Below are 22,516 nucleotides of genomic sequence, written 5' to 3' on the forward strand. Positions count from 1 at the left end.
AGCAGGATGAAAAAGAGAACATACTTTATGATTCCATATATATGAAATTCTAGAAAGTGCAAACTAACCCTAGAGATAGAAAGATCAGTGGTTGCCTGGAAGGTAAGTGGGAAGGGTCAGGCTGTAAAGGGCAGGAGGGACGAATAACAGAGGGGTACAAAAAACTTTTAGGGGAAATGGATATGTTCATTATTTTAATTGGGGTAATGGTTTTACTGGTGTATACAGATGCTAAAACATGTCAAATTATACACTTTAAATAACTATCTATTGTATGTCAGCTATATTTCCAAAAAGCTACAAGAAAAGTTGCTTGTACTCTAGCAGTAGCATAAAAACTGAAATACTTGAAAAATTTAACAAAACGTGTGCCAGATATGTTTAGTGAAACCTAAAAAATGTTGCCAAGAGAAATTGAAGAACAACTTCATGATTGGAAAGATATAGCATGCTTGTGGATCCAAAGACTCAGTATTGTTACCATGTAAATTCTCCCCAAATTGTATAGATTCAAAGAAATCCAATCAAAATCCCAGAAGGCTTTTCGTTATTGAAATTGACAAGCTAAAATTGAAATGGAAATGCATCAGACCTGAAAAAGTCAAAGCAATTAAAAAAAAATAACAAAGTTGCAGGACTTACACTCCTTATTTTCAAACTTGCTATAAAGCTACAGTAATCAAGACATGGTAGTATTGGGATAAATTTAGATATATAGGACAATAAAACAGAATAAAGAGTTTAGAAATGGACCACACATGTATGGCCTTGTACACTTGGTGGGAATGTAAATTGATGCAACCGTTTTGGAAAACAGTATGGAGGTTCCTTAAAAAACTAAAAATAGAACTGCCATATGATCCAGCAACCCCACTTCTGGGTATATATCCAAAGGAATTGAAATCAGTATATTGAAGAGATATCTGCACTCTCATATTCATTGCAGCGTTGTTCACAATAGCCAAGATATGGAATCAACCTAAGTGTCCATAAACAGATGAGTGGATAAAGAAAATGTGATACATATGCACAATGGAATACTATTCAGCTTGAAAAAAGAATGAAATTTTATCATTTGTGACAACATGAATGAATCTAGAGGACATTATGCTATCTAGAGGGCAGGCACAAAAAGACAAATATTGTATTATCTCACTAAATGTAGAATCTAAAAGTCTGACCTCGTTGAAGTAGAGAGTAGAATGGTGGTTACCAGATGTTGGAGAGAAAGGCGGGTAAAGGGGAAATATTGGTCAAAAGGTATAAAGTTTCAGTTAGAGAGGAGGAATAGTTCTGGTGATCTATTCACAGTAAGGTGGCTATAGTTAATAATGACATATATTATATTTCAATATTGCTAAAAGAATGGATTTTAAAATTTTCCACCACAAATAAATAAGTATGCAAGGTGATGGATTAGTCTGATTTGCTTATCTACAATGTGTATGTGTATGGAGCTATCACATTGTACCCCATAAATATGTACAATTATTACTTGCCAATAAGAATAACTTTTTTAAAAAAGCGGAATAGGATTAAACAGAGGGGGAAAGGGTGGGTTGAGCAAACATTACTGCTTCAAGCATTTTTTAAAAGATGATATAGGCTGGGCATGGTGGCTCACACCTGTAATCCCAGCACTTTGGGAGGCTGAGGCAGGTGAATCATGAGGTCAGGAGTTTGAGACCAGTCTGGCCAATGTGATGAAACCCCATCTCCACTAAAAATACAAAAAATTACCTGGGTGTGGTGGTGTGAGCCTATAATACCAGCTACTCGGGAGGCTGAGGCAGGAGAATCACACGAATCTGGGAGGCAGAGGTTGCCATGAGCCAAGATCGCACCATTGCACTCCAGCCTGGGTGACAGTGTGAGACTCCATCTCAAACAAAAAATAAAAATAAAAATAAAAATAAATGAATAAGTAAATAAAGGATGATATAGAGATACAAGATAACACACAAAAAAGTCCTCAACATCATAGTCATTACAGCAATTTTAAAATAAAAGCACAGTGAGTTTACCACTATATCTCCACTAGAATGGCTATAAGTAAAATTAAAAAGAATGACAATTCTGAGTATTGATGAGGCTGTGGAGCAACTTGAACTCATACATTACTAGTGAAAATGTGAACTGGCACAACCAATTTAGAAAACACTTTGGCATATAAAACATGTTTGATATGACCCAGCTTCCAAAAGAAATAAATATGTGCAGACATATGTCTACATAAAGACTTATCCTTATAAGATCCCTAAACTAGAAACATCAGCTGGTAATGGATAAACAGAATGTGAAATATCTATACAGGGGAGTACTACACAGCAATAAAAAGAAAGAAATGGATACATGCAGCAACATGGATAAATCTCAGAAGTGTTATGCTAAGTGAACAAAGTCAGAGGTCGGAGGCTACTGACTGTATGACTCCATGTATATGAAATTCTAGAGTAGAAAAAACTACATTGCCAGGGCTGGGGGATGGGATCGACCACAAAAAAGCAAGAAGGAGCTTTTCAGGTGATGGAAATGTTTTATATTATGATATGGTGGTGGTTATATCATTATATACACTTGTCAGCACTCAATGAATTATACCTTTAAAATTGATCGTTTTTATTGTAAGTAAACTCTTTCAAAACTGGAAAAAAAATTTGGGGATGCAGCTAAAGCAGTGCTTATGGGAAAATTATAGCATTAAATGCTTATAAAAAGAAGTCTAAAACAGTGATCAAAAGTTCATTCCATTTTAAGAACCTAGAAAAAGAAGAGTAAATTAAACTCAAAGCAAGTAGAAGGAAGGAAGCAAGGTAAATGCTAAATTAGTGAGGTAGAAAACACCAACAGAGAAAATTTACAGATCCAGCATCTTATAGCAATAATCAGAGTGTTCCAAAATTACTCATCATACCAGGAACCAGGAAAATTGCAACTTCAATGAGAAAAGATAATTAACAGATGCCAACAAGATGACACAGATGTTGGAATTATCTGATAAAGATTTTTAAAAGGTTATCACAAAAAAGGCTCTAATAAGCAATTATGAGTACTGTTACAACAAATGAAAAACGAAAGTTTCAGTAAAAAGAAGATATAAAGAAGAACTAAATGGAAATTTCAAAACTGATTACAATACCTAAAATTGAAAACTCACTGGATGGGCTCAGTAGGAGAATGGAGATAACTAGAAAAAACTGGAGAACTTGAAGATAAATCAATAGGAATTCTCCAGTGTAAACAACAGAGAAGAAATAGATTGGTGAAAAATGAACAGAGCTTCAGGGACTTGGGGGACAATCACAAAAGATATAATATTTGTGTCATTAGAATTTCAGAAGAAGAGAAAGAATGTGGGACTGAAGAAACATGTGAAGAAATAATGGCTAAAAACATCCCAAATTAGCAAGAGACATAAATGTACAGACTCAAGAAGCTGAACCAACTGTAAACACGCAAAGAATAAATAGCATAAATTTACATAAATTGTATAACCTGAATAAATTGTAGCAATATTTCTTATTTCAAATAGTGATTAGAAAAGAAGAAAAATAAACTGGTTTATATATCCAAGTATATATACATAAGGAAAGGAGAAAATATGCATAGGTACCACATTCTTTGCTTCTGTTGCTTGATCTCCAGACCATAGTTAATATTTGTAACTTTCTTCTATCCATTCCATGTTCCCTTCCTTCCCAACCAGCACCCTTGCATATTTACTACAGACTCAATTTCTTTAATGTCTCTAATACTATTCAGATTTTCTTCTTGTGTTGGTTTTGATAAATCATATTTTCCAAGGAATTGTTCATTTTTTCTAAATTACAAAATGTATTGGTATAAAGTCATTCATAATATTCTCTTATTGTTTAAAGCCGGTAAGATTTGGAATGATATACTCTTTTTCATTCCTGATACTGGCAATTTTTGTTTTATCTCTTTCTTGATGAATCTTGTTGGAGATTTATCTATAATCTTTTCAAAGAATTGAATTTTTTTTTTTTTTTAAAGACAGAGGGTCTCACTCCATCACCCAGGCTGGTGTGCAGTGGTACGATTGTAGCTAACTGTAACTTCAAACTCCTGGGCTCAAGTGATTCTTCCGCCTCAGTCTCCCCAGTTGCTAGGACTACAGAATTGTCCCACTATACTAATTTTTTTTTTTTTTTTTTGGTAGATGGGGTCTTGCTATGTTGTTGTGGGCTGGTCTTGAACTCCTGGTTTCAAGCAATCCTCCTGCCTCAGCCTCCCAAAGCACTGGAGTTACAGGCATGAGCCACTCCACCTGGCCTCAACTTTTTTAATTTTTGTTGATTTTTCTCTTGTGCTTTTTTTTGTATTTAATTACTACTCCTTTCTTGATTAATTTCTTTCTCTTCTTTGATGAATTTACATTGCTGTTGTTTTCTAGCCTTTTGACTTGATAGATCAGCTCATTGAGTTCAATATTTGTTTTTCTAATATATGCATATGAAGCTATAAATTACTCTTCAATTGCTGCCTTAGGTGCATTTCCAGATTTTGATGTGTCGTATTTCTATTGTCTTTAAGTTCAAAATATTTTCTGATTTCCATTGTATTATCTTCTTTGACCCATAGTTATATCAAAGTACATAGCTTATTTTTGTCAAATATTTAAGTTAATAGTTTTCTTACGTATTTCCAGCTTGATTCTACCGTGGTCAGAAAATACGATTTTATTATTTTAGAATTTGTTGAGACTATGTGGCCCCATGAAAGGTCTATTTTGGTAAATGTTCGATGTGTGATTAAAAAGAGGACACATCTGTCACTGTGGATTTAATGTTCTTACTAGGCCAGTTTGGTAAGTCTAGCTACCTCAGCACCGTTAGCATAATCGAAATATCCCCTTGCCCTTGCTTGTTCTCTGAAATAAGCATCTCTATTTCTTCTTTTTTCTGTAGCTTTTATCATTTCTGTAATAGTTAAATTCATTATCCTACTTAAAAGTAAAAATGGTTTAAATACAGTATTTACTATAAGAGAATCAAAGAGAAATCATGCAGCAGACCTATTTAGCTGTTGCCCCAAAGAATTTTTAAGAGGCCTGGAGAGACAGCAGTCTTCCATTTGGGAATTTTTAAGAAAAGGAAGCCTGCAATTCCCCAGCATTTAGAGTGGTTTTCCTAGTTCTGCTTGGACACAGAAGAATAGACCAAGTGACGGCTGGGCGCGGTGGCTCAAGCCTGTAATCCCAGCACTTTGGGAGGCCGAGACGGGCGGATCACGAGGTCCGGAGATCGAGACCATCCTGGCTAACACGGTGAAACCCCGTCTCTACTAAAAAAAATACAAAAAACTAGCCGGGCGAGGTGGTGGGCGCCTGTAGTCCCAGCTACTCGGGAGGCTGAGGCAGGAAAATGGCATAAACCCGGGAGGCGGAGCTTGCAGTGAGCTGAGATCCGGCCACTGCACTCCAGCCTGGGCGACAGAGCGAGACTCCGTCTCACAAAAAAAAAAAAAAGAATAGACCAAGTGACTTCCTGAGATCCCTTTGGGTGTAATGATTCTAAGCCATCAGAAGTACAGCCAGATCTGTAAGGTGTGATTCTGTGTGGAAAAGTACCAAACTTCAACACATGAAAAATGTCAGATTCCTTCACTTTCTTGTGGAACACAGAGAGACTGTGTGTGTTAAGATAAGGGTGTATTTGCAGGTGATAGCCAACAGCATATTGAAATTGAAGAAAGAAATCAAGAAGTTATTTTAATGGAGGAGACAGAGCCGAATATGGTGAACCAGATCTTCATTCAGGATTCTAACGATGCCTGTATTGAGGAATAACATGTAGATTCAAGCCCTAGACTTCCAGCATGTTTTTCACAAGTGCGAAGGCATCCTAAGGCAGCGCTTATGTTAAAGAGTTGGAAGAATTGATTTACAGAGACCATTTTAAAGCAACTGGCTCCAGGTCTTGCTAAAGGAACATAAAGCAGTAATTAAAGGCCAGTTCACAGATTGCACACTTCCAAGAGCTATGAGAGAAACTTGGGCCTAGTGTAAGAGGGAAGAGATGTAAGATAAATGATGAGGGGAGATCTACCTGAATATTAGCTTGCAAATTGATAGTGAACTCTAGAATCACTCTCCAGGAGAAAGTTATTAGAGTCACAATAGTCCTTTCTCCATCCTTTGTCAAATCATTGCACAAATAGATGATGCCAATACGCTATATTGGGATACACAGACGAGGCTGTGGCACACTAGATGTGACCCACCCGAGGCCTCACTGCTGATGAGTGAGGATTGGATCTTTACATGCTCATTACCCATTCATAGCACCCCAGTCAGAAAGCTCTGTTTAAAAGAAACACAGTGTCAGAATGTGAAGATCTTAGGATCATCCTGTCACTTCAGGCTTTATTGCTGAGAAAACTGAAGGGCACAGGGGTTAAGTTACTTCTTTGGGGTGTTAAATATACATTGAATATAACCCTTAAAGGCACACCATAGCAAGTTCTTGGGAATGAAAGGCTAGACCGTGTAGGAAAGCCCGTTTTCTTCCAGCATCAGTGACTTGAGCACACAGACATTTGGACCGAATACCGGGTATCATTATTTATTTAATTGGAAGAAAACAGAGGGGTTATTTGTGTGTTTATATGGGTCGTATTTCCTGTTGGAAGGCAAAGGGCTTTGGGAAATGTTCCATTCTCTCTCCAGCCCTGAAATCAGGAGCTAGGAATGATCTTCTCTGGCCCTGCGTGTTTCTGACTTGTTTGACAAGCTCTAGTGAGCTACCAGATGTGGAAATTCTTTTCAGCCTCGGATAATTTATTTATCTGTTTATGTATTTTACTAGGAAAGTATCTATTGAGTTCTTGATACTCGTTTGCGAGGGACTCCTAGGGGAACAGTAGCAGCGTATAGTGTTACTTGAATGTTTGATTTTTTTTTTTCCAAGGCTGTCTGCTTTTATTTCAGATCTGAGAGCTGGGAAATAAAAAGCAACTTATTCCTCCTCCCCTCCTCCACCTTTGAGAGAGACAGTTTAAAACGTGGCAGAAAATGAGCCATGGAGACTTGGCTAAATGTATGACTCTGTGAATTTATTTTTTCTTTTCTTCTTTGATCCTCATTTCCAACCATAAAAATTACTAGTAACACTTAAGTGTTGAACATTTTCACCTGAGAGATGTGAAATGCTCTTGGCTAAGAATATCCATTATAAAGTCAGTGAATGAATTCCTGTTCATGTGAGAATAGGAATTCACCAAGAGCAACTGTGTGTTGTTAGGCACACAAAATACTGATGCTCTCCCTTTTACAACCTGGGTATCCTGTAGGTGGTAGCACTGGTAATACCTCCTGGGTGTTAATACATTGTGAGAATTTATTTGTATTACTTTGTTCACAACTTCCCAAGGTAATAACAAGTAAATACTCTCAAAGAACCATGGAAGACCACAAAATAGCATGGAATGCCCCAGTTTTTTCATGAGAACATAAAACCATCTTTGAGTGGGGTTTCCTGGTGCAGGAAGCACCAAGTAGAAAGACACCAAAGGAGAATGAGCTTGGTGTGTGTGGTAGCACAGGGGAGCCATCAGCATATCGATGTGGCAGAGTGGGAATTTTGTTTTGGTGAGCAGTGGAAGCTAGGCTGCTTAGGTTAATAGCGGGCCAGTGGAGGCACAGGCTAAGAGGTCAACTGAAAAGTTTAAAGTGACAGGCAGAAAAGAGGTGTTGTAGGTTTGTAGAGAAGTATATGGTAAAAGCCGTCAGATCACAGGATGACTTAGAGGTTGCAGAGACTGGAGATTGTGCTAGTGGAAAATCTATAGAGTTAGTGTTTGAATGAATTGAAGAACCAAGGAGAAAGAAAAGACCAGCTTACTCCATAGCTCAGATTTAATTAGTGATGAGGGGGCTTCGCTAACTGGAGAATTCCAGAGCTGAGATGCTGTATAACATTTATGTTTTAAACAGAATTAGTAAAACTTATGGCTTTCTATATGTGTATCCAAGGAGAGTAGGAGAGATTATAGAATCTGCAATTCTTTTTTTTTTTTTTTCCACTCTGTTGTCCAGGCTGGAATGCAATGGCACAGTCTTGGCTCACTGCAACCTCCGCCTCCCAGGTTCAAGCGATTCTCCTGCCCCAGCCTCCCGAGTAACTGGGATTACAGGCACCTGCCACCACACCCGGCTAATTTTTTGTATTTTTACCGGAGATGGGGTTTCACCATGTTGGCCAGGCTGTTCTCAAACTCCTGACCTCATGTGATCCGCCCACCTCGGCCTCCCAAAGTACTGGGACTACAGGTGTGAACCACCGCACCCAGCCTAGAATCTGCAATTCTTAATAAATGATCCCACTTTTTCTCTTCTCACTACAACAACTGAAAAATAGAAATGACATATCCTAGAATTAGACTTCATAACTTCTTTAAAAACTAGTAGATGACTGGGCGCAGTGACCCATTCCTGTAATTCCTACACCTTGGGAACCCGAGGTGAGAGGATGGTTTGAGGCCAGGAGTTCAAGACCAGCGTGAACAACATAGTGAGACCTCATCTCTACTAAAAATTAAAAAAAAAAAAAAAAAAAAATTAACCAAGTGTGGTGGCACTCACCTGTAGTCCCAGCTACTCAGGAGGCTGAGGTGAGAGAATCGCTTGAGTCTAGGATCGTGCCACTGCACTCCAGCCTGGGCAACAAAGTGAGACGCTGTCTCAAAACAACAAATAAATAAAAATTAAAATGCAAAGCAAGTCTTGGACATGCTTCTCACAGGCTTGTGCTTATGATCCTTCTGATAAGAAATTAACTGCTTCCCTGCCTAGATTTATACCCCAGAATCCTAAATGTGAAAATGTGTCTCGGTCTGTTGGGAATCCAGGAGGGTCTCTGCAGAAGGGTTTTTCTTTACAGCACATGGAACCTCCTATCTCATCTTGCCATGGATGGACTCTAGGAAAGGCTCACCCTTTGAGTTCATCTTGGGCACAGAGAAACTCAGTTCTTACTTACATAGCCGAGGCTGATAAAAAGGGGCCATCCCTAACAGAGGAACCATAAAACAAAGGACATACCTGCAGTGCATCCACTTCCAATAAATATACTTATTGAAAGTATTTCAGCTTTTGGTGGGAACCAGCACCTCAGATTTTCATTCCTTGACCTCTTGTGTGACTCAGATCATTGAGCCTAAGTCTGACCTAGCGATGACTGGGAAGATTAGGAATTAAAGTCTTTCTTTCTCGTATCTGGATGGTGGCCTGTATCCAGAGTGCACTGTGGATCCAGTCTGGGAGTTAGCTTGCATGGCTCCTGGTATGCTGCTGGCACTGGAATTCACACTGAGCCAGGCCTGTTTTTGGCGAGCACAAGGTCAAACCTTGCCAGAGCTGCACTGGATCAGCTTTTGTGCTAGGTCTGACACTAAAGCTCTACAGTGTAGCTAGGACCAGTTTGCCAAAGTTGAGCTTTTAGAAAACTATAATTTTTTTAGGCCTGTGGTATACCCTATTCTTTAAGTTGAGGGGTGTGAGCTCTCTTTGAGCCTTGCATATATATCTAAGTAAGCAACAGTTCCCCTGAGTACCTTTCCTTAGCCTGGCCATAATGTTAGCACAGTGTCGAAAAGAACATATCCCTGTCTGTTACCTCCATTTATCACTTTTTGGAAGTACCTGAAGGGTTGCCATTATAGAGACTGTTGTCTTTAGAAGAGAATGGGCCACAAACAGCTCATTTCTGTGAGTGTTCTCACCTGTCAGGTACAGTTAGACCTTCCCAAAAGAGACAAATGGAAAACTATGGTCAGAGGTGAGTCATTCTTTCTTAGAGGATCATCTCCCTAGAGTATTCTTCACATTGCTTCAGGCTCCCTGTTTTTCAGCCTGTAGGAGAACTAAATAATCGGTTAGGTCTGTCCTATCTCCAGCTTGCATTGATTTACACCCCCAAGACTCACAGGGACCTGGAGGGAAAATAGTTCATGTGTGCCACGGCTACAGCAAGTGCTGCTGAAAGAAGATCCCAAGTAGTGGGCCAGAAGCCCAGGGAAGTGCTGAGGGAAGCCGCAGTAAAGCCTGACCTCTCAGAGCTTTTCCAAAGCACCCAGTCCCCATTGGAGAACAAGTCAAACAAATGTTAAGGGAAGGAAATCAAATATGTTTGCTGAACATTGAAATAACATCTGATCGTTGAAAAAAAAGCACCTAGTTGGGAATTACAAGAGAGTGGCACTTTTTTCTTCCCCACTGAGCAAATTAAAACAGCAAGTTCAGAATTTGTTTATATAGCCATTAATGAAACATCCAATGTAGGACTAGCAGCCTCCCTGCCCCACAGAGAAGGGCACATACTACCTGCTGCCACATCTGCCTGTCTGAGGGTCTCTCCTCCTCGAAGACCCCCATTCCAGATAAGTCCATTCCATTGGTTTTAGTATGTTTTCCATTTTGTACCAAGCAGCCCTAGTGAGGAAAGAGCCCTGCAGACCTTTCCATAGCCAGCGCTGTGTGTTCCGCACCCTCACCTCACCCCAGGATCTTTCCTGTCTGCAGCACCATGGAGGCCACCTGGTTTTGTATCTCTGCCTCAAAACTAGTGCTCATAATATGGGATCGTTATTTTAAAGAGGTGTTGGTACATTTGATGGTTTAAAGAATATGTGCTTTCCCTCCCACTGTTCAAAAGGAGATATCTGCAATGATATTCCAACCCTGAAAGGATCCATATGTTTCAGGGTTATTGTTCCAAAAGCTGCCTGCTGTCTCATTGGGATTGATTACAGGGGAGCTTTGGCTGCTTCAGGAATTCAGAGCTTCAGAATTTGGCTTATGGTTTGGGGATGTGGGGAATTTGTCTTCGTGGGCTGCTTATCTGTCTTAATTGTGATAGAGATACTCCAAGGAGATGTGTGGGCAGGACTGGGCCCAGGGCCAGGGGAAGCCAGAGCAGCCCCAGGCCTGAACTCCCCAGTTCACTCAAGAGGGCAGTGTATGTAGCATTTGGAGGAAAGCTCTGTCATTTCTCCTGAATATGAAGCTGCATCCATTCATTGCAAAATTGTACAACTGCCTGCAAAATCGTGAGTTTCAGGCAGTGGTTGGTGATTGCTATTGCATTAGACATAGTGATTCCACATTTGGGAAGAATAAAGAGAAAGAAAACTTGAAGGATCAGAGTAGTCCCAGACCTTAGAAATGTCACAACTGTGAAACAAGTCTCTAGAAAGCAAGATGAACTAATCAGTGTGATATTTACAGCTCATCTCTCAGATCGTATTTATTTCTTGGTGCATGAAAATTGGTGCTTAGGGTTCACATTAATCATGATTGAAATATATTTGCTGCTGTCTGTTGGCTGGTTTAGATCAAGAGTTGGCAACCATTACTAGTAATATTTCTAGGTTTCCAATCAGCCTTTGGGCTGAAGATTTGAAGGGTTGGGTGGAGGTCATGACCACATGTTGACACTGTGCTTGGAGAGGGAAGGAAGAAACTGGCTTCTCACAACCAGGGCCACTAAATACATCCACAGCAGAGATCTGGGCTTGATTGAAAGCCTCTTCTCCAGTGTGGTCCATTCATGCAAGAATTGTATCTGCCTTGTTTACCACTATATGCCTAAATGCTTGACACATAGTAGATGCTCAGTAAATATTTATTGAATTGGATGTATTTGGACATTGAATTTATGTATACTTCCTGTCAGTAGAATTGTCAGGGGTTGTTCAAAGTATAATGATTCCGTATTCCATATTCAGTGGAAAAGTCCTGGTCTTTTCTTTGCTGACTTTTTCAACAAATGGTGCTGAAAGATTGGACATCCATGGGCAAAAATTTAACCTTGGCCTGGACCTCACACTTTATGTAAAAATTAACTGAAAGTGAATCAGATTTAAATGTAAAACGTGAAACCATGAAACTTTTAGGAAAAAAAGGAGAAAGTCTTCAGACTCTAGGGCTAGGCAAAGAGTTCTTAGATCTGACACCAAAAGCATGATCCATTAAAAAAAAAAAAAAATTGACCAATTAGACCTAATCAAAATGTCAAACTTTTGCTCTGTCAAGACCTTGTGAAGAGGACAAAAAGATAAGCTATAGACTGAGAGATAATATTTGCAAACCACATATCCAACAAAGGGCTAAACATCTAGAATATGTTTTTTAAAACTCTCAAAACTCAACAGTAAAAAACCAAATAATCCAGTTAGAAAATGGGCAAAGGCCATGAACAGACTTTGCACTGAAGAGGATATACAGGTGGCAACTAAGACGTTCAGCATCATTAACCATTATGGAAATGCAAAATAAAACTGCCATGAGATACCATCACACACCTATAAGAATGGCTAAAGTTAACAACAACAAAATACACACAGAAAAGGCCAGTGAAAATACAGAGAAACTGAATTGCTCACACATTGTTCGTGGAAATGTCAAATGGTGCAGCCACTCTGAAAAATAGTTTGGTAGTTTCTTATAAAATTAAACATGCGACTACCATAGGACTCAGCAGTTACACATTTGGGCATTTATCCCAGAGGAATGATAATTTATGCTCACATGAAAACCTATATGTGAATGTTTGTAGCAGCTTTATTTGTAATTGCCAAAACCTGAAATCAGCTCAGGCATCTTTCAGTGGATAAATGGTTAAGCAGACTATGGCAGGTACATACCATATGGAATACTATTCAGCAATGAAAAGGAGCAAACTACTGATACACACCAACAGCTTGGATGATTCTCCAGGGAGTTATGCCGAGTGAAAAAAGCCAATCCAAAAAGATTACATACTGTATGATTCTATTTATATAACCTCCTCGAAATGACAAAATTATAGAAATAGAGGCCAGATGGGTACTTGCCAGGAGTGAAGGATAGGGAGGGAGACAGTTGTGTCTTAAAAGTTCAACAGGAGGGACCCTTGTGGCTGTGGAAATGCTTTGTGCCTTGATTCTATCAATGTCAATATCATGTTGTGATGTCATACTACAGTTTTGCAGGATGTTGGGGGAAACTGGGTAAAGCGTATACAGGCTGTCTGCATTCTTTCTTACAACTGTATGTGAATCTATAATTATCTCAAACTAAAATGTTTAATTTAAAAAATACTGGGAGCTTAGTATCTTGTGAGTCAGATGCATAATGAATTAATAAAATAAGAACACTCAAATCTCTCCATCCCTGAGCTTGTATGACTTTAGCTTGCTGTTGGATTGCCTTTCTAGAACTTAATATCAGAATTAAGATTTTAAAGCTAGATGGAGTATATCTGGAGATATATCTATCTATCTATATCTGTCTATCTATATTCATTAGATATATGTGTATTTATATTAGATATATGTGTTTATATATATATATTTAATAATGTTGATGTCATCTGTTATGATACTTTGGACTTTAGTTTTGCCTTTTATTATAAGTGACCCCAAATCATTTTTTGGAAATAGATGAGATATAAATAAATAAGTAATCTGAAAAAGTCCCTCTGCTGCTTGATTCTCCACCAAGAGATTATGGGATTTAAGCACACATATAGGGCACTAGGATGAATTAATGCATTAAATAATGATTTGGGAAGCAGATTTATGCTTTGAAGCCAGCCAGGATTACTGAGTTTGTGGTCACTGTCATTTCCTACCCTTGCACAGTAATAAGAAAACAAAGGAGATTGGCCAGTTATGCTGTAGTGTCCCTGACTGCAAGTGATGGAAGTCACCAGGGCAGCTACTTGAAGTAAGGAGAGTTTATTTCCTCCTTGGTGGACAGAGCTAATATATTTGATCCCTGGTCATTTAAATTAAGCCTCACCAAAATCAGCTTGAAGTTTTGAAGGCTCAATAATGGTTATTTATAAGAAACTGAAGTCTCTGTTTCCACTGGTTGTGCAGGATTTAAAGAGAATCATCATTTGGCTTATGATGACTATTCTCCTTTTAACTTCATTAAGCAATCTCCTGAGATTAGACTTAGAAATAGTATGACCCACACTGGAGCTGAGGTTATGGAAATAAAAGTGATTTCATCTTTACTGGGTCTTAGGGAGCACAAAATTAGAAAACCCACGACCTGATCCTGACCCCTGTCTTCCTCCTCCTCTCATCCCCTCGAACTCACATCTTTCCTTCCCTTCTTATTATCTCCCAAGAGATTCATTGCCTCATGAAAAATAGTAGTTGGGGTTAATCTTTCATTTAGCTGCTTTTTGCTTGCATTTCCTTCTCTGCTCTGGAGCCTCACAGATTACGAGGTTCCAGTAGGCCCTCAGATGTCAGATGTGGAGTCTCACTAGTTTGCTGCACAGCTGACGGGAGTTCTTTCTTTTAGTGGTGTGAGCATATGGCTTTCTTTGCTAAATGAAAACCACATTCACAAAGAGCCAGTAGTTTTTAGAGATGAGGACTGATGGGAGCAAAGGGTTTTGTCATGTTCCCTACCTCCTCTCCCTACCTGGTTCTATTCTGAACCTGGTCATTCAGCAGGCACCTGTGACCCTCTTCGTATCTGCCACTGGCACCACAGAGCTGAAGAACATTGACCCTGAATGTCATTTTTCACACCATAATCTGACTTCTTTGTTTTCAGGTGAGGTACTGAGCTTGGGGACAATAAGGTGCTTTTTAGAATTAGCATAGTAGCAAGTCAGATGACTTCATGAATAGAGGATTGGACTGGGAGTTAGGACCAATTTAGATTTGACCCAGCACTGTAACCTTGGGAGAACCACGTCTCTCCAGGTCTCAGTGTTCTCATCTGTGCAATGAGGGAACTGGACCAAGTGCCCTCTGCCTTCTACATGATCTCTGAGGTTGCAGATCTCCGAGATGGCTTGGACAGTGGTCATCAGCTCCAACTCCCAAAGTGTGAGTCTTATTATTATCCACAGAAGGCTCATGGTTATGCTGTCCAGTGAGCTGGCACAGATACAAACATGAGGTACATGTTTAAAGACCCTTTCTTTGGCAGTGTCTTCCTAGGAGGGATAATTATTGAAAGATTTAATGGCACAAATTTTTCTATCAACTATGGCCAGCCCCAGTCTGTCTCTTTGCCATCTTCATGGCCCCTGGCCTTAAAAGATAACTTGCAAAGAATGGAGATCATGTGCCCCAGCACCAAGGTACCAACCTCTACCCAGACTGAGGCAAATGGGAATGCAGCCCAAACCCCGGAAGCCTGCCTGTATGATTGGTTTTCCTGCTTGGCTTATTTTACAAACTCCTGCCTGGGGTTGGGAAGGTCTCTCGGGCAGACTAAAGTGATCTCGCAGGTAAATCTTAATCCATAATGCAGTTTGTCCATGTGTTTGTCAAAACTAGTCAGCATTAGGGAACTCTACGTGACAACTTCTGGGCTCCCTGGCTCTAGATGGCTAGTATCGGCATTGAATTGTGGCCCAGGAGTGAATGAAGGCTCTTTGGCTTTTTTCAAAGCACCTCCTTGATAAAAACTGCCAACTACCAATGTAGTTAAAAGCATAAGCTGAAAATGAAGCCAGTCAGTCCCTCCATTCCACTTCATTTCAGGAAATTCCAAAAATAAAAGGTGAGCTTTGTTCCCAGAGGGCTGAGAGTGAATCCTATAACTGGCTCCTCTGTGGAAGCCAGCTCAGAACTGGAAGCCGGCCAGCTGCCCCCTTCCCATCTGGGCAGCATGCAAGACGAAGCCTGAAGGGAAGAAGGGCCACTGATTCAAAGATGCTTTTGCATATTGGATTCCTGTGCTCTGTCTTGGCTGACCTAGGCATGTGACAGCAAGGTTTGTGCTGGTTCTTAGAGCTGTGTTGCACTTTGATGGTTAAGGATTGACCAAACTCAGGCAGTGTGTGCAAGGAAGGAAATGAAGCCATTGCCCAGTTTGATGCGGCTTGGATCCATAGACTGCACCCCCACTCCATTTCCCTCACTACTTCTTAGTCTGTCTCTTGGTTCATGAGTCCTAATACATTGCTCACCCAGTAGCAATATCCCTGTGGAACTGTGCCTTTGACGGTGTGATGACTGTAGAAGCCACTTCAGAGAGTGGCTTTTCCCCTAGTGCTGACCCGTGATTTCATAATTGGACATCCCAGATGGGCACCACCTGTTGTTACACCTTCCCCCTTCTCCCCCCAGTCTGTTTCCTGAATCTGACTGCGGTTAGCACACACCCTGAGTTTAAAATGCACTCTGTAAGCTGGCTTAGAAGGTAGTGCATTATCCTCTTTTTAGGACCATTTATTGGGTACTTACATGTGCATGGCATTTTAAACAAAGTTAGATAATGCAGCCCATGCTGTTTAGAAACTTACAACTTGAAACAGATCACAATTGGTGGGTTAGTTCCCTGGGAACAGGTCAGTGAGGAGGAAGATAAAAGATTTTAGCTGTTAGAGGACATTGGAAGTCACTTAATCCAACCCCTTATTTTACAGATGCAAAATGGAAGCAAGACACCTTGAATAGGTCAGTTGCACAATGCACCAGTGGCAGAGCCTCCTGGATCTGTTTTAACCACGTGCCTCTGGTCCACTTTCTATAGGGTGTGAGACTCAGTCTAGGCTGCCTCCTGTGGGCTTTTACACAAAGGTAGAAGATATTTGTTTAATCCTATCTATAATAACGGGACACGACAAAAGACCTCAGGAGTCTCAAGAAAGAAGAACTTGGAAAATGGCCGAGTAGGCATAGCTGAGAATCTAGAGAGCAGAATATTTCCATAATCAGGTAAGAGGTGTTGAGGACCAAGATTATAAAAATTAGAATGGAAAGAAACAGTTAGAGGATGTTTTTACATCGTTACAATCCCCATTTGACTAGTGGTGTGGGATAGCCACAAATGGAAGGACTATCCAAATTATTGGTAAGTCCCTAACTTAGGCATAGAGAGTTTATTATAACAGAGATAGGCTTCTGTCCCCCAAAATGTGTGCAATTTAAAATAGATGAAGGCGCTATATATATGGAGGATTTCAACGGTATAGACAATTTAATATTGACTTTGTGATTTGAATGTAACTGTGGAAGCACTGTTTCTGGAACTCCAGGGATATTCTGTGAAGTTTCAGATACCCACACCACAATATATAAAGGCATTTGGTAGTAATGACAAAAGACTGACCCAGAGCATTTCCCCGAGGTAAAAAGAAAAAAGTTGAATTAGAGTAGGGGTGGGTAGCCATGAAGAGACAGGGTAGAGTTTGAGCTCTTGCTCATCTGGCTGGGAAAATGCTTTACTGTATACATAATCGACTTCGTACTACACTAGGGCTCAATTAGAGAGGGCCCATCCCATTCTGTTTCACTCCGTTTTGATCCTGTAGTCAGCTGCAGAGTTATAGATGAAGTGACAAGGATGGTATCTTGATTGTATCCAGCTGCTTGGAATCAGTCAAGGGCTGAGAGGCCCCGCACGAGGAACAGCGCTCACTATAAAGGCTCCAAAGCAACCTGAAATTCAGGACACCTCTGATGCCTTTTGGAGCAGCGGAATTTAGCATCTGACCCATTGTCACCAAATTAAGTCCCTGAGAGAAGTCTGATAAGTGACTTCAGCCAACAGTAAGAGGACCGAAATCTTAACAGCATTGGACTCGACAACTGAACCAATAATAATAATGTTATTATTATGGCTGCAAAAGAGGGGCTTGTAAAGAAGAATCCCTAGGGAAAGAGATTTGAGCTTGTCTTAGCATGAAGTAGAGAGCTGTGTTGACTCAAAGTAAACAGGGGGAGAAAAGCAACTTCCATCTTCAGCAGAAGTGCCAACTGAATTGGATGCCCCCTCCCCACGCCCTACTCCTTTTCTTTCACTTCGGCATCCCTGGTGTTTAGTTATGTGTGCTTGGAGCCCTTCGGAAATCTCTTTAACCCCATGAATCAGTGATCATGGCATTGGTGTGACTTAACAGGCAGGTGCTTGGTGCTGAGAAAAGGAAGCTGGCAGCGCATTTCATGGCATCTGCCCAGGCCCACAAAACAAACAGAAGTTATGGCTCACATACTGTGTTGCTGCTCTGGGCTCTATAAAACTGTAATAGTATCATATTATTTTAATCTGCTGAAATACAAACCCCAGAGTAGAGAGAACACAGCAGCAGCATTACACATCTGAGAAAATGTTTGACATGAATTCATTTGTCTGCAGCTATTATGACGATGCCTGTGGTCGATTAGCTCTGTTGGTTACAACATGGTATTAATGAAGCCAAGGTTGTGGGTTTGAGAGCCCTGTTAGGTGAGCTGGTTTCACACAAATGAAAGCTTTTTCATGATCCCAGACCACACCCAAGACCTAGGTCAGACATTCCATAAAAGCACGGAGATGGTCACAGTGAGGACTGGACAAGACAATGCAGTGTCTCACCAAAAATGCCCCTTCTACCTGCTTCTGGAAAAACAAATCACAACATGTGCTTTAGTGGGGAAATAGGACTGTGGTCTTCACACACAATGGATATCACGTTATAATTCATGGTAACTGCTGGTCAGTACTGCTGCAGGCTTCCTTCCTGAATTAAGGAGTATACTGGCTCTGGTATATATTTTCTCTGAAGAAAAGAGGAGGATTTTTGATTCCCTTCATTCTTGGCTTTTTACTTGCTGAGATTCTGCCCAATCGTGCGTTTGACAACTGCATGTGGAATGTTGTAGAGTGCCAGACACTGTTCTTTGTGCTTGGGATACCACAGTGTATAAAACAGTCTCTGTCCTCTTTGAGTTTAAATTCTGCAAGAGGAAAATACATAGTAAACAATAAATAACCAAGATAATGGTGCAAGTAAAAGTTTGGTAAAGAAAAGGATGGGGTTGGGGGGGTGTGGCGACGAGTGGCTGGTTGGGGGTGCTGTTTGCCTCAGCAAGGAAGGTCCGAGAAGCCCTCTCAAAGTAGTTGACATTTAAACAGGGACCTGACAGATGAGAAGGACCCAAGCCTTTGGAAGAGCTGGAAGAACACTCCAGCCAGAAGAAATAACAAGTGCAGAGGGCTTGAGGTCTAGTGGTGGCTGAAGAACAGAAGGGCCACTGGAGAGTGAGGGGACATGGTGAGAGAAGAGGTGAAGAGTAGGCAGGCCTTCTGTGACGTGTGAAGGAGTTCGAATATTATTCTCAGTGCAGTGGGAAGCCATTTTGTTTTGTTTTGAGGGCGGTACCTTTCTTTAAATATTTTGGGAGCGATACTATAGGTTGAATTGTTGAAGTCCTGATCTTCAGTACCTCAAAATGTGACTTTATTTGGAAATGGGGTATTATCTATTTGGAAATGGGGTATTTTCAGGGGTTAATCAAGTTAAAATGTTGTCAGGGTGACCCCTAATTCACAGACTGATGTCCTTATCGAAAAGGGAAATTTAGACACAGAGATAGACTTGCACAGAGGGAAGATGGCCTTGTGAAGATGGAGGGTTGGAATGAGGCATCTACAAACCAAGCAATGCCAGAGATTGACAGCCAGCCACCAGAAGCTAGGAAGAGGCAAGGAAACATTTCCCGACATGTTTCAGTGGGAGCATGGCCCTAATAACACCTTGCTTTCAGATTTCTAACCTCTAAAACTTAAGACTAGTTTCTGATCTAAGCCCCCCAGTTTGTGGTTCTTTGTTAACAGCAACCGTAGGAAACTTAAAAGGGCATAGGGCCCAAACACACTGGCTCTGGCCTAGGGAGTGACATGAAGTGTCCTTTCTGGACTCAGCAAAACTTGTGTGTTGGGGAAGCCTCTAGTTGCTCTGGCATATGATCATATGACTTTTATATATATTTAGGGAAATTGATGATGAAAATAACTCTATTAAAATAGATATAAAATAGGAGAGAATGCACTAGTTGAATTACCCTGTGCAGAATACACTAATATTCTTTTAGGAATGGTCCTTTTAGGGATGCTGTGCAAATGATGCTTTGGAAGGGCAAGAATGGCAGGAAGGAGACAAATTAGAAAGCTAGCACAGTAATCTTGGTGATGGACAGTAGTGGTTTGGGCTAGAGGGAATGGCACTAGAGGTGGTAAGAGATAGAAGAAGATCTAGCAGGACTTGCTAATGGATTGAACATGAGGAAAGGAAGGAATAAAGACTGAGTCTTAGCTTTTGGGTTTGAGCAACTGGCTGGTTGATTTATTGAGATGGAGAAGATTGAGAGAATGACTTGTCTGGGGATATGGAATCAAGAGTTATGTTTTGGACGTGTTAGGTTTGTTTATCCAGGTGGAGATATTAACTAAGTGGTTGGCTATCTTAGAACATTCAGGGCTAAACTAAATTTAGAGGTCACCAGATTATTGATGATATTTAAAGTGATTGAAACTAGATGAGATTACTTAAAGAGAGTTTGAAGAAGAAAATAGGGCCTAGGACTGAATTCTCAGGAACTCCATTATTTAGAAGTCTGGTGATGGTTGAGGAACTAGCAACAGAGACTGATAAGAGGCACGAAGACCAACCAGCAAATTATCATACTCATTCATGGTATGGATCTTTTCAAGGTTAAACTAAATTATACAGAAATACATGGGAGAAGGTATTGGAAATTCCTCATCCCCAGTATACCCAATTCTGCTTAATCCAACAAAACTCTATGTAAGGACCTTTCCAGATATGGAAATCAAATATTTGTTTTTATTGTGTTACAGATTACAGAATGAGGCAGCCCTTTTATCCTTTAGGCTTCCAATAGGTCATAAGAATGGGTGTATGCTCAAGAGAAATAGATGCTTATTTTTTTTTTTTTTTTAAGAAATAGAGACTTTATTATAAGTTTTCATAATCACCAATTTAATACAAATCAGGGCAGTTGAGTTACAAGGTTCCATTTATCCTTCATTTTGTGAATTCATTAAGAATGGAACCTATTTCATTAATCATGTTAAGAGATTGCCTACCTTGGCCCAACTCAGTAAGCTATTACCCCCACATTACTTGAAATTCCCAAGCACATACAAGAAGATTGGGAGGAAGTCAGAATCAGCATCTGTCTTTGAGTATTGGCAGAATAACTAGCACCTGTCTGATGGAACATCTCCAGAATCCCATTATGACCTTCTTAGGTTATAACGGTTTGAACCTAGGAAGTCTGTTGATACCTGTTTGGATAACTCAGCACTGAATGGTTGCTGTCTGAAGTGGGACTTGATTGTTATTATTTGTCTGTCCTTAGGTCTGGCGAGAATTTCCTGACCGGTTGGTGGGTTACCCGGGTCGTCTGCATCTCTGGGACCATGAGATGAATAAGTGGAAGTACGAGTCTGAGTGGACGAATGAAGTGTCCATGGTGCTCACCGGGGCAGCTTTTTATCACAAGGTAAGGGGGCGCAGTCCTGGGGCAAGTCGACAAAACTGAGAGAATGGTACACATTGTATCTGACCCAATTTAATTTTCCATACCTGCCGAGAGGGCTTACAAAAGCCATATTGTGTGACAGTATTTTACAAATAAAGCTGTCCTTTTTCTAATTATACAAGTAATGCACGCTCATGGTAGAAAATAGGAAAATACATAAAATAGAATGAAGAAAAGTTACTTGTAATCCTGTCACTTAGAGATAACCATTTTATTGTTCAGGTGCTATTTCCAGCTTGCCGTTTGTTTATTTACTTACTCGTATGTATACACAGACAGTTGTAAATACTCTCATTAGCTTGCTTTTTTCATGTATTGCATTGTGAGCCTTTTCTCATGTCATTGACATATCTTCATAAACAGTTACTTCTTAGCATAATTAAGATACCATTATCTTAATGCTTTAGAAGTCATGTATAAGCTATTTTGCTATCTTGGATATTTCTTTCTAAATTTTTGCTATTTTAGATAATGCTTAATATCTAATGTTAGTGATTGATGTCCATTTTCATAACTGTTTGTACTCATAACCATTGTGATAGAGTCCTAGAAATAGAATTATTATATCAAAGGGAATGAATATTTTGGGTTTTTTAAGATATATGTACATACACGTATATATACACATATACATATATATGTTGTGAATATTCTAAACGTATATATGTTTTATATGTGCATATATGTGTGTATGTGTATGTGTCTGTTGGTTTCAGTATTGTTTGTGTGAATTTACACTCCCACCAGCAAAATATAAAACTGTTTTACCATGCCTTTTCTTGCATGAAATATGTTTAATAGAAAAGAAGTTAGCTATTTTTATAAGTAAAAGTGATTTTTATTGTCTTAACTTTGATTTGATTACTAGTAAGATTGAAATTCCTTTTTTGTGTTTATTAGCCTTTTGTATTTCCTCTCTGGGAATCATCACTTCGTCTTTTTGACTCTTTTTTTATTAGGGAGAGATTGGGGAATATGCATTTGATTTTAGAATATTCAGTTCAATTGTAGAATGCTCCCTGGGAGTGTATGGTTTAATTAAACAATAATAACTTGTCTGTTGTCAGCAAAGAACTGATGTCAGGAGAAAGGTCCGTTCAGCTCAACATAGTTAATTTAATTTAGCTGTATTCATATCGATTGTTTGTTGTTAGCTCAGCACTACTGCCCTCATATTTTTCAGGTCTCTAGATCCAGAAATGGGTTTTTG

The 22,516-nt window shown here is 39.8% G+C and overlaps 1 protein-coding gene across 5 annotated transcripts in view; it reads left to right on the plus strand.

Moving 5' to 3' along the window:
• The window catches only part of EXT2 (exostosin glycosyltransferase 2), a 199,511-nt gene that overhangs the window by 125,889 nt on the left and 51,106 nt on the right, over positions 1–22,516 (plus strand). For all 5 annotated transcript variants that reach the window (XM_010378050.2, XM_010378049.2, XM_030917809.1 and 2 more), the window contains one exon: positions 21,124–21,267. In XM_010378050.2, coding sequence (XP_010376352.1) covers positions 21,124–21,267 — 144 coding nt within the window. The remainder of the gene's footprint in view (positions 1–21,123; positions 21,268–22,516) is intronic.

The sequence above is a fragment of the Rhinopithecus roxellana genome, chromosome 15, assembly GCF_007565055.1.
Source record: "Rhinopithecus roxellana isolate Shanxi Qingling chromosome 15, ASM756505v1, whole genome shotgun sequence".
Classification (NCBI taxonomy): Eukaryota; Metazoa; Chordata; class Mammalia; order Primates; family Cercopithecidae; genus Rhinopithecus; species Rhinopithecus roxellana.